The 14,269-nt window shown below is 37.8% G+C and overlaps 1 protein-coding gene across 2 annotated transcripts in view; it reads left to right on the top strand.

Annotated features, from left to right (window-relative positions):
- Positions 1-13,145, top strand: part of TOPBP1 (DNA topoisomerase II binding protein 1) — a 70,799-nt gene extending 57,654 nt beyond the window's left edge. For both annotated transcript variants that reach the window (XM_068545934.1, XM_068545933.1), the window contains exons 26-28: positions 1,206-1,295; positions 1,433-1,594; positions 12,318-13,145. In XM_068545934.1, the coding sequence (XP_068402035.1) occupies positions 1,206-1,295; positions 1,433-1,594; positions 12,318-12,461 (396 nt within the window). In that variant the 3' untranslated portion in view covers positions 12,462-13,145. The remainder of the gene's footprint in view (positions 1-1,205; positions 1,296-1,432; positions 1,595-12,317) is intronic.
- Positions 13,146-14,269: the final 1,124 nt, after the last annotated feature.

Raw genomic sequence — 14,269 nt, 5'->3', positions numbered from 1 at the left:
TAGGTGTATTTAAATGCTTTTTTTTTTTTTTTTTTGGCTGTGTTGGATCTTAGTTGTGGCACATGAGATCTTCGTTGAGGCACGCGGGATCTTTCATTGCAGTGCATGGGCTCTTCGTTGGCGTGCGGGCTTCTCTCTAGTTGTGGCACGCAGGCTCCAGGGCGCATGGGCTCTCTAGTTGTGGTGCGTGAGTTCCAGAGCATGTGGGCTCTGTAGTTTGCAGCACGCAGGCTCTCTCGTTGAGGCATGCGAGCTCAGGAGTTGTGGCACACAGGCTTAGTTGCCCCGTGGCATGTGGGATCCCTGGGACCTGACCAGGGATCGAACCTGCATCCCCTTCATTGGAAGACAGATTCTTTACCACTGGACCACCAGGGAAGTCCCTAAATGCATTTTTGACTAAACCGTATTTTCAACCCTATGATGGGTTTAATATAGAAGCACATCTATTATTATGTCACAAATTTTGAAATATTTTGATACTTTTCAATAAAATGGTTTCTTTTGTAATACTTTGTATTTTATTTTGGACATTTAAAAAACATTCATATGGTATGGAAATTACATCTCAATAAAGCTGTTATTTTTTTTAAAGTTATTTAGAGAACAGATCCATAGGTTTTACTAGACTTCCAAATGGGTCCGTGGCTCACAAAAAGGTTAAGAACCCGAGTTATATCATCTTTTGTGTTATATTCTGAGTTCTCTGCTGCCTCCAAGTCCCTGTTAGCCTTGATTCCCTTTCTGTTAAAGTAATTCCACTGGCTTCTGTTAATTGTTAATTCTGTACTTAAATATTTTATGTTTCAAATTTGTAAACATTTTCAAGAGAAATATTAACTGGAGGCTACATCTAATCTAAGAAGCTGTGCTTTAGGCTCTACCTTTGATTAGTTGTAAGAAAAAAATAGTAGAAAAGACTAAACAAATGTCAAGTTGCTTTGTTTTAATGTTACCTAATCATTAAATCATTTTCCTTCATTCTTCAAGTATTTATTGATGGCCTACTGTGTGCCAGACACCGTGGCTATGTGTTTCAGAGTATTCTGACCAAGATAGTTATCAGTGTGTTCATCAGAAATAAAGGTTATAAGATTATTCATTGGCATAAAACTAAGTCTACAGAGAAAATAATGTATTTTTTGTATTATTTTGTCATTTATTTTTCCAAATAATTTCAACACTGATTATTTTTTTATTTGTAGGGGGCATTTAGTGGATGGAAGGTTATTTTACATGTCGATCAGTCCCGAGAAGCAGGATTCAAACGTCTTCTTCAGTCAGGAGGAGCAAAGGTTTGTATTGACAAGGTTGCTGTGATCAATTCTTGATTTTCTGTGCTTTGTGAGATGGTAATCCTTTATGTGTAGATTATACAGTTGAACTACTTTGAAACACTGATAGATTGTGATGCTTTTTGTTTTTTCCTTAGGTGCTACCTGGTCATTCTGTATCTTTATTTAAAGAAGCTACACATCTCTTTTCTGACTTTAATAAACTAAAACCAGATGACTTGGGAGTTAATATAGCAGAAGCTGCTGCCCAGAATGTGTACTGCTTGAAAACGGAATACATTGCTGATTTTCTTATGCAGGTTTGTAAGATCCTGTCCTTGACCTCCTTGCCACCAGAAATGTGCTTATATGCATAGAGACATAACTACACAACAAAACCCTCGGCTTGTTATTCATAGAATGTTAATCTCTTGTTAGTCTCCCCCATTCAACCCCTTTCAGTTTCAGTCTATTTTTTAAAATAATGAAAACCTATGTAAACATTTAGCCTAGAAGTTAAATATGAAACGGGTATAAAAATCTGGGTACCTCTAAAAGCGCCCTCTAAAATGTTGGAATATAAAGAAAGCAGAAATTGATTCCAGGAGTCCAAGGAGAAACATTTATCCAAGGGTCCTTTTTAAATTTTCTTGACCTTTTGTTTTGATACACTGTAAATACCTGTGTTAGACAGTAAGGGAAATGAAGCACTTACTACATGGAGGGCTCACTATACTCCTGTTCAGAATTGGCCTATGTTGGGTGATTTGAATGGGCAAAGAAAAATCTTCTTGACACCAGAGTGCCTAAAATGCCATCAGGAATCAGCAAGATATGACACATGATTGTAAATGTCTTACAACAAAGGATTTCAAACAGATTAGTGTAGAAATAGGGGGAAACCAAAACTAACCTGCTTTGTGGTTGTTGCTGCTTGTGTTTGGAAGTTGGTCAGCTTTTAATAGGAGTGCCTGAAACATGCATACAAAGCCTCTGTCATAAAGCAGTGGGGTGTATTGATTAGGACTTAGTAAACCAGTACTAGCTCTCCTTGAACATCTAAATAACTTTTTAAAAATCTCTATTTGTTGAGACATGAGGTTTTAAGATATTACCCACTGGGAAAAGGGCAGGGATTGGGGGAATGTAGAGAACCTCCCATACCTCATCCCTCCAGAAATTCCTGGTTGTTTTCAGGGATACAGCTGCCATCTAAGATGGGACCCAACATAGATTAATTGCTTAAACTTGTGCTGTGTTAAATGTTTGTACATGTGCTATAATTTTGGGGTATTTTTTCTTTTTACATAAAAAAGAGTGTATAGAAAATATGTCCTGGTTAAAGAATAGCAAAATGTCATCAGGTGCCCAGGATAAGAAATAGAAGATTGCTAGTCCCATAGGAGTTCCCTGTTGCTCCTTCCCGGTTGTTCATGTCCCTGCCTTTCTCAGGGTTGTAATGTGTGTCAAATACTAGATGTCTGGAGAAACACATTGGGGAGTGAGCTGCTCTGTATTTCTGCATCTGAGCTCATTATTGCCTATCTCTAGCTCTCAGGAGTAGGTCAAAACAGAACACTTCTATAGCGTGAAGCAGCAGGCTAAGGAGGGGAGAGCAGCAGCGTCATGTCAAGTTCATGGCCAAGATAAGCCAAGCACAGATAGGACTCTGAGATAGGCTCACCCCAGTGTTCTGACTTCAGCTTAGAAACTAGGTGTGGTGGCTGCAGGGATCTTGGTGATGACAGCCTTCAGCATGTCTTCAGTCACATTGCTGCAGTCTGGTTGTCACCCTCTGTCTACTTCTGTACACTGCCATCATCCCAGGAGCTCCATTCACCACCATTTGTCTCTTTTCTGTTGAATCTCCTGTTTCTGAATCGCATGTCATCCTGATCTGCTGTCTCATTGTGATGGAGGTCTCTTCTCGTAACTTCTTGAGAGGGAACACATGGAAGGTAAATTGAGACTTTCTATGTGTGGAAATTCTTTTTTCTATGCTCATTCCTATTAGACTGATAGTTTGGCTGGACATCAAATTCTAGGTTGGAAACTGCTTTCTCTTAGACTTTTGATTGTTTGTCTCCTTGCTTCTAGTATTGCCGTTGAGCAGCCTAAAGCCATCTGCTTCTTAATCCCTTATATGTAACTGTAATCTAGTTAGGAAGTTCTTTTGGCCCCAGTTCTATGAAATTTCAAAATGATACACTCTCATGAGGATCTGTTTATATTATGCTGGGCACTTGGGCCCTTTCTGGTCTGGTAACTTCTATCTTTGAGTTCTGGGAAATCTTGAATGATTTCAATGATGAGGGTTTTTTTTTTCCACTTTCTCTTCTCTCCTTCTGTACTTCTGCTATTTGTATATTAGATTTAATTATTTTTCACTTATTTTTATCTTTTTGAGAGATTCTTGCAGTTCAATATTCTATCAACTTCATTTTGCTATCATGTTTTAGACGTGTTTTCATTTTTTGAATTTACATTTTATTGTTTTAATGTTTTCTTGTTTCATCAATTAATACCTTCTGTGAGCTCTCAGAGGATTTATTGATGTATTTTTTTAAGTTTTCTTATCTCTGCATAGTTTCTACTTCCACCAAGGTGTATTTTTCCCTTTATCTGGGTTTTTATCTTCCATGTTAGAAGAATTTATCAGATATCTAGTAATTCTTGGTGTTCTGTCCATGATTAAGAGTAGGGGGTAGGGACTTCCCTGGTGGCGCAGTGGTCAAGAACCCGCCTGACAGTGCAGGGGACACAGGTTCGAGCCCTGGTCCGGGAAGATCCCACATGCTGCAGAACAACTAAGCCCGTGTGCCACAACTACTGAAGCCTGCGCGCCTAGAGCCCATGCTCCACAACAAGAGAAGCCACTGCAATGAGAAGCCCGCGCACCGCAACGAAGAGTAGCCCCCACTTGCCGCAACTAGAGAAAGCCTGCACACAGCAATGAAGACCCAACACAGCCAAACATAAAAATAAATAATTTTTTTAAAAATCACTTTAAAAAAAAATAGGGGGTAAAAAAACTGATTAGAAGTACTGAGCACAGTTGGGTCTTGTCCATTTTGAGCTGGGTGAGATGGTGTGGGTGAACTAGTTATTGGACACCTCTCTTAGATTCATAACTTCATGTGCTTCTTGAATTGTTTCATTTTTATCCAAAGAGGAGTCTTCTGATCTGCCTAAATAATGAGTCTGGCCACCTTTTTTTTTTTTTTTTTGAATTGAGATACAATTGGCATATAACATTAGTTTCAGGTGTACAAAATAATGAATGATTCAGTATATGTATATTTTATGAAATGATCTACACAGTAAGTCTAGTTAACATCCATCACAACACATAATTACAATTTTCTTTAATCTTGTGATGAGAACTTCCAAAATGGAGTCTCAACAACTTTCAAATATACCATACAGTAATATTAACTATAACCATTATGCTGTGTATTATATTCCCACAGCTTATTTATTTTATAACAAATTTGTACCTCTTGACCACCTTTATCCATTTTGCCCACCCCTCACCCCCCTGCCTCTGTCAAGCAACCACCAGTCTGTTCTCTGTATCTATTGAGTTTTGAGGGTTTTGTTTTTTTTAGATTCCACTTACAAGAGATCATACAGTATTTGTATTTCTCTGTCTGACTTTTTTTGCTTAGCATAATGCCCTCAAGGTCAATCCATGTTGGCACAATTGGCAGGATTTCCTCTTTAATGGCTGAAAAATATTCCATTTTGTGTGTGTGTGTGTATACATACCAGTTTTTCTTATCCATTCATTCATTGCTGGACACTCATGCCTTGGCTATTAGATATCTTCGAGTTAGTGTTTTTGTTTCCTTTGGATAAATACCCAGAAGTGGAATTGTTGGACCATATAGTATTTCTGTATTTAATTTTTTGTGGAACCTCCATACTGTTTTCCAGAGTGGCTGTACCATTTACATTCCCACCAATGGCACACAAAGGTTCCATTTTCTCTGCATCCTTGCCAACATGTGTTATCTCTTGTCTTTTTTGTGTTAGTTATCCTAACGGATGTGAGGTGGTATCTCATTGTGGTTTTGATTTGCATTTCTCTGTTGATTAGTGGTGTTGAGCACCATTTCATGTACCTGTTGGCCATCCGTATGTCTTCTTGGGAAAAATGTCTATTCAGATCCTCTGCCCATTTTTTAATCAGATTTTTTTTTGCTGTTGAGTTGTATGAGTTCTCTATATATTTTGGATATTAACCCTTTATGAGATATATAATTTGCAAATATTTTCTCCCATTTGATAAGTTTCCTTTTCATTTCGTTGATGGTTTCCTTCACTGTGCAGAAGTTTTTTGGTTTGATATAGTTTCACTTGTTAATTTTTGCTTTTGTTACCTCTGCTTTTGGTGTCAAATCCAAAAAACTATCACCAAAACCAGTGTCAGGGAGCTTGCTGCCTATGTTTTTTTCTAGGAGTTTTATGGTTTCAGGTCTTATGTTCAAGTCTTTAATCTATTTTGGGTTTATTTTTGTGTATGATGTAAGATAGTGGTCGAGTTTCATTCTCTTGCATGTGGGGGTTCTGTTTTCCCAACACTATTTATCAAAAAGACCATCTTTTCCCTATTGTATATTCTTGGCACCTTTGTCATAAATTAATTGATCATGTATGCATATGTTTACTTCTGGGCTCTCTATTCTGTTCCATTGATCTATTTTTGTGCCAATACCATTATTATTTTGATTACTGTAGCTTTGTAATATAGTTTGAAATCAGGGCACATGTTGCTTCCATCTTTGTTGTTCTTTCTCAACATTGCTTTGGCTATTTGAGATATTTTGTGGTTCCATACAAATTTTAGGTTTGTTTGTTCTGTTTCTCTGAAAAATGCCATTGGAATTTTGATAGGGATTGCATTGAATCTGTAGATTGCTTTGGGTAGTAAGGATATTTTAACAATATTCTTCCAGTCCATGAGCACAGATTATCTTTCATTTATTTGTATCTTTTTCAATTTCTTTCATCAGTGTCTTACAGTTTTCAGTTTACAGATGCTTTACCTCCTTGGTTAAATTTTTTCCCAGGTATTTAATTTCTCTTTTTTTAATTTTTAAATTATTTGTGTCTTTATGTTTAAAACGGCTTTTTTGTAAACAGGATATAGTTGGGCCTTGCTTTTTATTCTCTGGAATGTTTAGTCCATGATGTAATTACTGATACTGTATTTTTTTTTTTGCCATTTGTTTTTGGTTTGTCTCTTCAGTTCTTTGTTCCTCAGTTCTTCTTTTCTTGCTTTTTTTGATATTTAGTATTTTTTAGAATTCCATTTCATCCATTGTCTTTTTTTTTAAAATATTTATTTATTATTTATTTGGCTGTGTTGTGGCATGGGGGATCTTTGTTGCCGTGTGCGGGATCTTTGTTGTGGCTTGCAAGATCTTTAGTTGCTGCACGTGGGATCTAGTTCCCTGACCAGGGATCAAACCCAGGCCCCCTGCATTGGGAGTGTGGAGTCTTAACCACTGGGCCACCAGGGAAGTCCCCTCCATTGTCTCTTTTTTTTTTTTTTTTTAATTTATTTATTTTATTTATTTTTGGCTGTGTCGGGTCTTCGTTGCTGCTCGTGGGCTTTCTCTAGTTGTGGAGAGCAGGAGCTACTCTTCGTTGCAGTGCATGGGCTTCTCATTGCTGTGGCTTCTCTTGCTGCAGAGCATGGGCTCTAGGCACACAGCCTTCAGTAGTTGCAGCACGCAGGCTCAGTAGTTGTGGCTCACAGGCTCTAGAGGACAGGCTCAGTAGTTGTGGCGCATGGGCTTAGTTGCTCCACTGCATGTGGGATCTTCCCTGCCCAGGGCTCGAACCCATGTCCCCTGCATTGGCAGGCAGATTCTCAACCACTGTGCCACCAGGGAAGACCCTCCATTGTCTTTTTTTAAGTATTTGTTTATTTATTTATTTATGGCTGTGTGGGGTCTTCGTTTCTGTGTGAGGGCTTTCTCTAGTTGTGGCAAGCGGGGGCCACTGTTCATCGCGGTGCGCGGGCCTCTCACTATCGCGGCCTCTCTTGTTGCGGAGCACAGGCTCCAGACGCGCAGGCTCAGTAATTGTGGCTCACGGGCCCAGCTGCTCCGTGGCATGTGGGATCTTCCCAGACCAGGGCTCAAACCCATGTCCCCTGCATTAGCAGGCAGATTCTCAACCACTGCGCCACCAGGGAAGCCCCCATTTTCTTTTTAAAGCAAAAACTTCTCTGCTTTTTTTTGGAGGGGCGGGGGTGTTTTGCTCTACAGGTTACAATATACTTCCTTAATTTTTCATAATCTTCCTAGCGTTAATATTGTGCCACTTTGCATAAAATGCAGAAATCTTGAACCATATAGATTCCTTTGCTTCCCCTGTTCTTCAAACCAAGGTCCAGTAAACTATAGCCCACAGGCCAAATCCAGCCCACTGCCTGTTTTATTAATAAAGTTTTATTGAAACCAAGCCACGTTCATACATTTGCATATTCTCTTTGGCTGCTTTTGCACTACAACTGCAGAGTTGAGTAGTCGCAACAGAAATTTGCAACTACTAAATTATTTAATGTCTGGCCCATCTATCTGTTTTAGCCCCACAGTACAGTGTTATACTTTAAGTAAGTTTTGCTTTAAACAATCCAATGTATTTTAAGGAAATCAAAAGGGAAAAAAGTCTTTTATATTTACCCTAATATATACCATTTTGAGTGTTATTTTTTTCTGAAGATCTAAGTTTCCATCTGGTATCATTTTCCTTCAGCGTGAAGAACTTTCTTTAGTTTGTAGTACAAATATGATGGGGACCAATGCTAGTTTTCTTTTCTTTTCTTTTTTTTGAAAATGTCTATTTTACCTTTATTCTTGAAGATTTTTGGCAGGATATAGAATTTGGGGTTGAGTTTTTTTTCTTCTGGTACTTTAATAAAGACTTCATTCTCTCCTGGCCTCCATTGTTTCTTTTTCTTTTTACTTGTTTTAAAAATATTTATTTTTTTAAATAAATAATATTATTTTGGCTGCGTTGGGTCTTAGTTGCGGCACTTGGGATCTTCGTTGAGGCATGCAGGCAGGATCTTTGTGGCATGGACTCTTCATTGTGGCACACAGGCTTCTCTCTTGTTGTGGTGTGTGGGTTTTTCTCTCTCTCTAGTTGTGGCACATGGGCTCCAGAGTGCCTGCGCGCTGTAGTTTTGTGGAATGCGGGCTCTCTCGTTGAGGTGCACGGGCTTAGTTGCCCCAGGGCATGTGGGATCTTAGTTCCCTGACCAGGGATCGAACCTGCGTCCCCTGAATTAGAAGGTGGACTCTTTACCACTGGACACTGAGGAAGTCCTAAGGCCTCCATTGTTTCTGATAAGAAGTTAATGGTAATTTGAATTGTTCCCCTTTATGCAATGTGTCATTTTTCTCCTGGCTGTTCTCAGGATTTTCTCTTCATCTTTGATTTTCAACCATTTATATTTCCAGGTGTGGTTTCTTTGTATGAATCCTGATTGGTATCCGCAAAGCTTGTTTAAACTTATGTGTCTCACCAAGTTTGGGAAATTTGGGGCATTATTTCTTCATTCTGCTATTTTTTCTGCTTCATTCTTTTCTGTCTTGGAATTCAGTTACTCTTGTTACTCTTTTGATATTGTCCCACAGGCCCTTAAGCCTGTATTCACTTATTTGCAATTATTTTTCTCTGTGTTCTTCTGATTGCCCAATTCCTATGTCTCTATCTCCAACTTCACTGATTTTTTTCTGTTATTTTCATCTGCTCTTAATCCTATCCAGTGAGACTTTAAGTCTTATATTTTTGGACTTCCCTGGTGGCTCTGTGGTTAAGAATCTGCCTGCGAATGCAGGGGACGCGGGTTCAATTCCTGGTCTGGGAAGATCCCACATGCCGCGGAGCAACTGAGCCTGTGCACCACAACTACTGAGCCTGTGCTCTAGAGCCCGCACGCCACAACTCCTGAGCCTGTGCGCCACAACTACTGAAGCCCGCGTGCCCTAGAGCCTGCACGCTGCAACTACTGAGCCCACACACCACAACTACTGAAGCCCGTGTGCTCTAGTGCCCGCATGCCGCAACTACTGAGCCCACATGCTGCAACCACTGAAGCCTGCGTGCCTGGAGCCCATGCTCCACAACAAGAAAGCCACTGCAATGAGAAGCCCGCGCACCGAAACGAAGAGTAGCTCCCACTTGCCACAACTAGAGAAAGCCCACACACAGCAGTGAAGACCCAACACGGCCAAAAATAAAATTTTTTAAAAAGTATTATTTGTTTATATCTAAAAATCTCTTTGGTTCTTTTCTGTGGTTTCTGTTTTTGTGCTGAGATTTCCTCTGTTCACTCACTTCAAGCATATTTTCGTTTATATCATTAAGAACAGTTATGATAGCTATGTTGGAATTGTCTACTATTTCCAACATCTGGGTCATGAGCAAGATGTTCTGTTACTTTTTTTTTAATTAAACTTTTTATTTGGAAATAATTGTAGATTTACATGCAGTAGTAAGAAATAATACGGAGAGATTCCACGTACACTTTCTCCAGGTTCCACTAGTGGGTAGCATCTTGCAAAAACTATAGTACAGTATTACAACCAGGATATTGGCTTGATACAATCCAAGCTTATTCAGATTTCCCCAGTTTTACTTCTATTCATGTATATGTGTGTATTTAGATTTCTGCAGTTTTATCATGTGTAAGTTCATGTATCTGTCACCACAGTCAAGATACAGAACAGTTCTATCACTACAAGGATCCCTCATTTTTTAAATCTTAAATAAATGGAATTAATAGTAGTGTGTAAACTTTGGCAGTTGGCTTTTTTCACTCAGTAAAATTCCTTTGAGATTCATCCAGATTGTTGCATTTTTATGCAACAATGAATACTTTTATTACCTTTTATTGCTGAGTAGTACAGATGTACCACAGTTAATCATTAACCTATTGGAGGACATCTGGGTTGTTTCTGTTTATGTACAGCTTCATATGTGAATATAAGATTTCATTGCACTGGGATAAATGCTCGAGTGTGTTTACAAAGTGGGCATATTTTACATTCTCACCATCAATGTCTGAGTGATCCAGTTTCTTTGTATCCTCATCTGCATTTAGTTGTCATTTTTTATTTAGCCATTTCATTTGGTGTATGATCTCTCTTGTGGTTTTAAACTTGCATTTTCCTAATGGCTAATCAAAGTGAACATCTTTTTGTGTGCTTATTTGCCATGTTCATATCCTCTTCCTTGAAATGTCTCTTCATGTCTTTTGTTCACTTTAATTGAATTGTTTTTTTTACGCTTGAGAGTTGTTTGTAATAGATACTAGTCTTTTGTTGGATATGTATTTGCACATATTTTCTCCCAGTCTGTGGCTTATGTATTCATCCATTTACCTTTATCCTTTTTTTTTTTTTTTTTTGGCTTAGCCACACAGCTAGCAGGATCTTAGTTCCCCAACCAGCGATTGAACCCATGCCCCCAGTAGTGGAAGCACTGAGTCCTAACCACTGGACCACCAGGGATCCCCTACCTTTATCCTCTTAACAGGAATTTTTGCAGAACAGAAGTTTTAAAAAAGGTTTTATAGTTTTTACGTTTTATGTCTATGATAATACATAGAGGTGTAAGGTTTAGGTCAAAATTGTTAGGAGTTTGGTTGAGGGGTTTTCTGCCTCAGAATGTCCAGTTGCTCCAGCACCATTTGTTAAAAGAACTATACTCCATTTAGTTGCATTTGCACCTTGGTCAGTATTCAGATGTGCATTTTGTGTGGGTCTATTTCTGCATTCTCTGTTCTGTTCCATCAATCTATGTGTCTTTCCCTCTGCAAGACTCTTAATTACTGTATACATAATAAGTCCTAATATTAGGTAGTGATTCCTTCCTCTTTATTCCTCTTTTTCAAAATTGTTGTTGCTATTCTAGGGCCTGTACTTTTTTTTTTTTTTTTTTTTTTTTTTTGCCTGTGTCTTTATATGTAAATTTTTAAATAAGCCTGTTTGTCTATAAAAATACCTTGCTATGATTTTGATAGGAATTACATTAAACCTACAGATCAGTTTGAGTGTTTGACATCTTTACTATGTTAAGTCTTTTAGTCACTGAGGACAGCTTATCTCTAATTATTTAGGTTGTCTGATTTCTTTCATGGGCATTTTGTAATTTTCAGTATATATATTTTTTTCTTAAGTTGATACCTAAGTATTTCCATTTTGGGGGGTGATTGTTTTTTCTTGAGAATAGTTCATGTTCTGCTTCTTCATGTGTATAGTAATTTTGGTTGTATCCTAGAAATTACAAATCAGTTGTAGAGACTAGATCCTGTCATGTTCTTCTGAAGAGGAACATTTTATTTGTTTAGCAGGCAGTTTACTTGGCTGACCTTCCACAGTGAGTGGCAGCTCAAATCTTAGTTGGGTTCTTTGAGCCTTACCTTGAGTCTCTGCACATACATGATTTAGGGGTCAAGCAAGGATTTGGTCAGCGTTTATAACACAGAGTTTGGAGCTCCTCCCAAACTTTCTGGAATTTCCCACCTCATTTTCTAGTGCTGTGGTTGCCATTCTGTCCTCTGGTTCTTCAAAGTTTTCTGTTAGAGTTTTAGCCAGTGAACATGACACAGACAGGGGCTTCTCCTCAGACTAAAAGCCATAAAAAATGAAAAGGGGAATTCATCCCATTCCACTCAAAGATTTTCAAAGATTTACACTACACATAACATCTCACAGTTAAATGATTAACTGTATTTTACCATATTTTCCATATTCTGTATTTAATCCATATTTTACAGATGAAACCATTAAGATCTGAGCTAGCCCCACTCTGCCTGAGCTATAAACTCATTTTTCTGATAAAAGGTGAAATTTTGTTACACAGGATCTGTTCACTGAAGGTGACAAGTGCTAAACAGCTACCTTAAAAGACAAATGTTTAAGTTTTTTGGTCATAAAGCAGAGTAAAGGAATCTATTACCTAATTAACAGTTTGAAATCTGAAAAAAATGAATAATGTTGGGTTTTTTACCCCCTTTTATAGGAATCCCCTCCTCAAGTAGAAAATTACTGTCTACCAGAAGCTGTTTCATTTCTTCAGAATAATAAGGAACCTGGGCCTGGATTCTCACAAAAGAGGAAAGCTCCTACAGAGAAAAATAAAATCAAACGACCTAGAGTACAGTAATTGTATTTACTCAGTTACCAAACATTAAATGTGTTTTAAATTAATAGCTTGAATGTAACTGTGATGGATTTGTATCGTAATTTAAAGACAAGAACTTGAAGAATTCATCTTCAGTGTAACAATGACCCTGCTTGAAGTTAGTTTTTAACACCTGAAATTTTAATCATTGAAATATTAACTGTTCCTGAATGGAAAGTTACCTAAAATAACAAAGTTCAACTCCTCAGCTAGCTTGTCATTAAACCATATTGACATGTGTGAAGGGCTTTCGTTTATTTATTTTCTTGTAAATATCTGAGTCTGTAGCTTAGTGGAATTTTTAGCAAGGTGACAGATTTTGCCTTAAAATGTCTTTTAATTCATAACAACGAGGAAGTTATCAATTGGGATTTATTCATGTTTTCCATGATTTTTAGCTTCTCACCATTTTACCTCTTTTTAACAGGAGCCTGAGCACAAGGTTTAATGAGGAACTGAGGCTTTAAACTTAAATGTGTGTGTATATATGTATATGCATGTTTATACAAATCTCCATGATGTTTGCCAAGTTTGGGCGCCAAAACTTGGAAAATAAGGACAATAAAGAATAAAAGTAGTGACTCAAAGTAGTTGTTCAAATAAGTTTTTAAAAAGAAAAACATTCTGGTATCCATTCTCTTGTTGAAGCAATAAAAGATTTGTAAAACACCCTTAAAAAGTGAATCTAGTCATGTTTCTGATGTTGTTTATATAGAATATTGTTCTAGTGGGTTGAAAAAAAGGGAACTACAAAATTGCAGTCGCCTCTATTAATCTAAATCTAAACACCAGGTACTACATGTATACCACAATTCTCTAATTATAAAGCTACCTCATTTTGTTTGACTGTAATTTTGATGTAAACTGTTCAATTCCTAATAATTCTTTTAAAGCCAAATTCAAATGGTGATGGATTAAAGTCCTCAACCTGGACATCAAACCCCTGAAGTTTTCATCAGGTTTTCCTCTAAATCGAGTAGGGGTTATCCCTGCCCTTCACAATACGAATTCCTACACCGCCAAACAGGTAGCACTGTTACATAAACGGTACTCCTGTCCCTCCCCCAAGCAAAAAAACACATGGGCCTGGTTTTATTACAGCCATTTTGTGTTAGCTGGGTCCTTTCATTGGCAGTTTGCAGTAAGTTTCTCCCTGAATTTCACTACTTAAAAATTCTTTGAAATAGTTACTCTACAAATCTTCTTGATGAGTGCACTGTTGACAAAACAAATGTTATTCTCCTATTTCTCTATCCCAGAAAAAATTAACTAATGTACCATTTTCTTTTCTGCCAAGATTATGAACTATTTTTTCAGTTCAGGCCTTCAACACACAGTTTACAATTTTAAGGCTCCACATCGGTCTACACCATTCATAAATCATTTCAACTCAGGCTTTGACTCTTACACTGTAAATCTCCTAATGCCAGCAAGTTCTTCTTAACATGCAAATAATTCCAAGCATAGGTAGGTATCTCATTTAAAATGGGAAAAAACCCAAAAATCTTTCCTTGATTATTCTTATTTTCTCCTTAGAATTACTACAGTATTTTAATCTGTGCCACTTAAATTAGCATCTTATATTCCTCCATGAATTTTTCTTGTTCATTAGTCTGATCTCATCACCATTAATTCAACAAATAAGACACCTTAGCTGTAAGGTAGTGCGTGGGCTTCAGGAGCAAACCACTTAGAGCATGTGCTCTCTCAGAGAGCTTACAGAGGCAGCGCCCTCAGTGCAGACACAGCAGTCAGTTATACTCAGTATTTATATTACGGGCTGAATCGTG

Source organism: Eschrichtius robustus, chromosome 6 (genome assembly GCF_028021215.1).
Source record: "Eschrichtius robustus isolate mEscRob2 chromosome 6, mEscRob2.pri, whole genome shotgun sequence".
Lineage (NCBI taxonomy): Eukaryota > Metazoa > Chordata > Mammalia > Artiodactyla > Eschrichtiidae > Eschrichtius > Eschrichtius robustus.
Note: the sequence above shows the minus strand (reverse complement) of the source record. Positions and strands in the feature narration are given on the sequence as shown.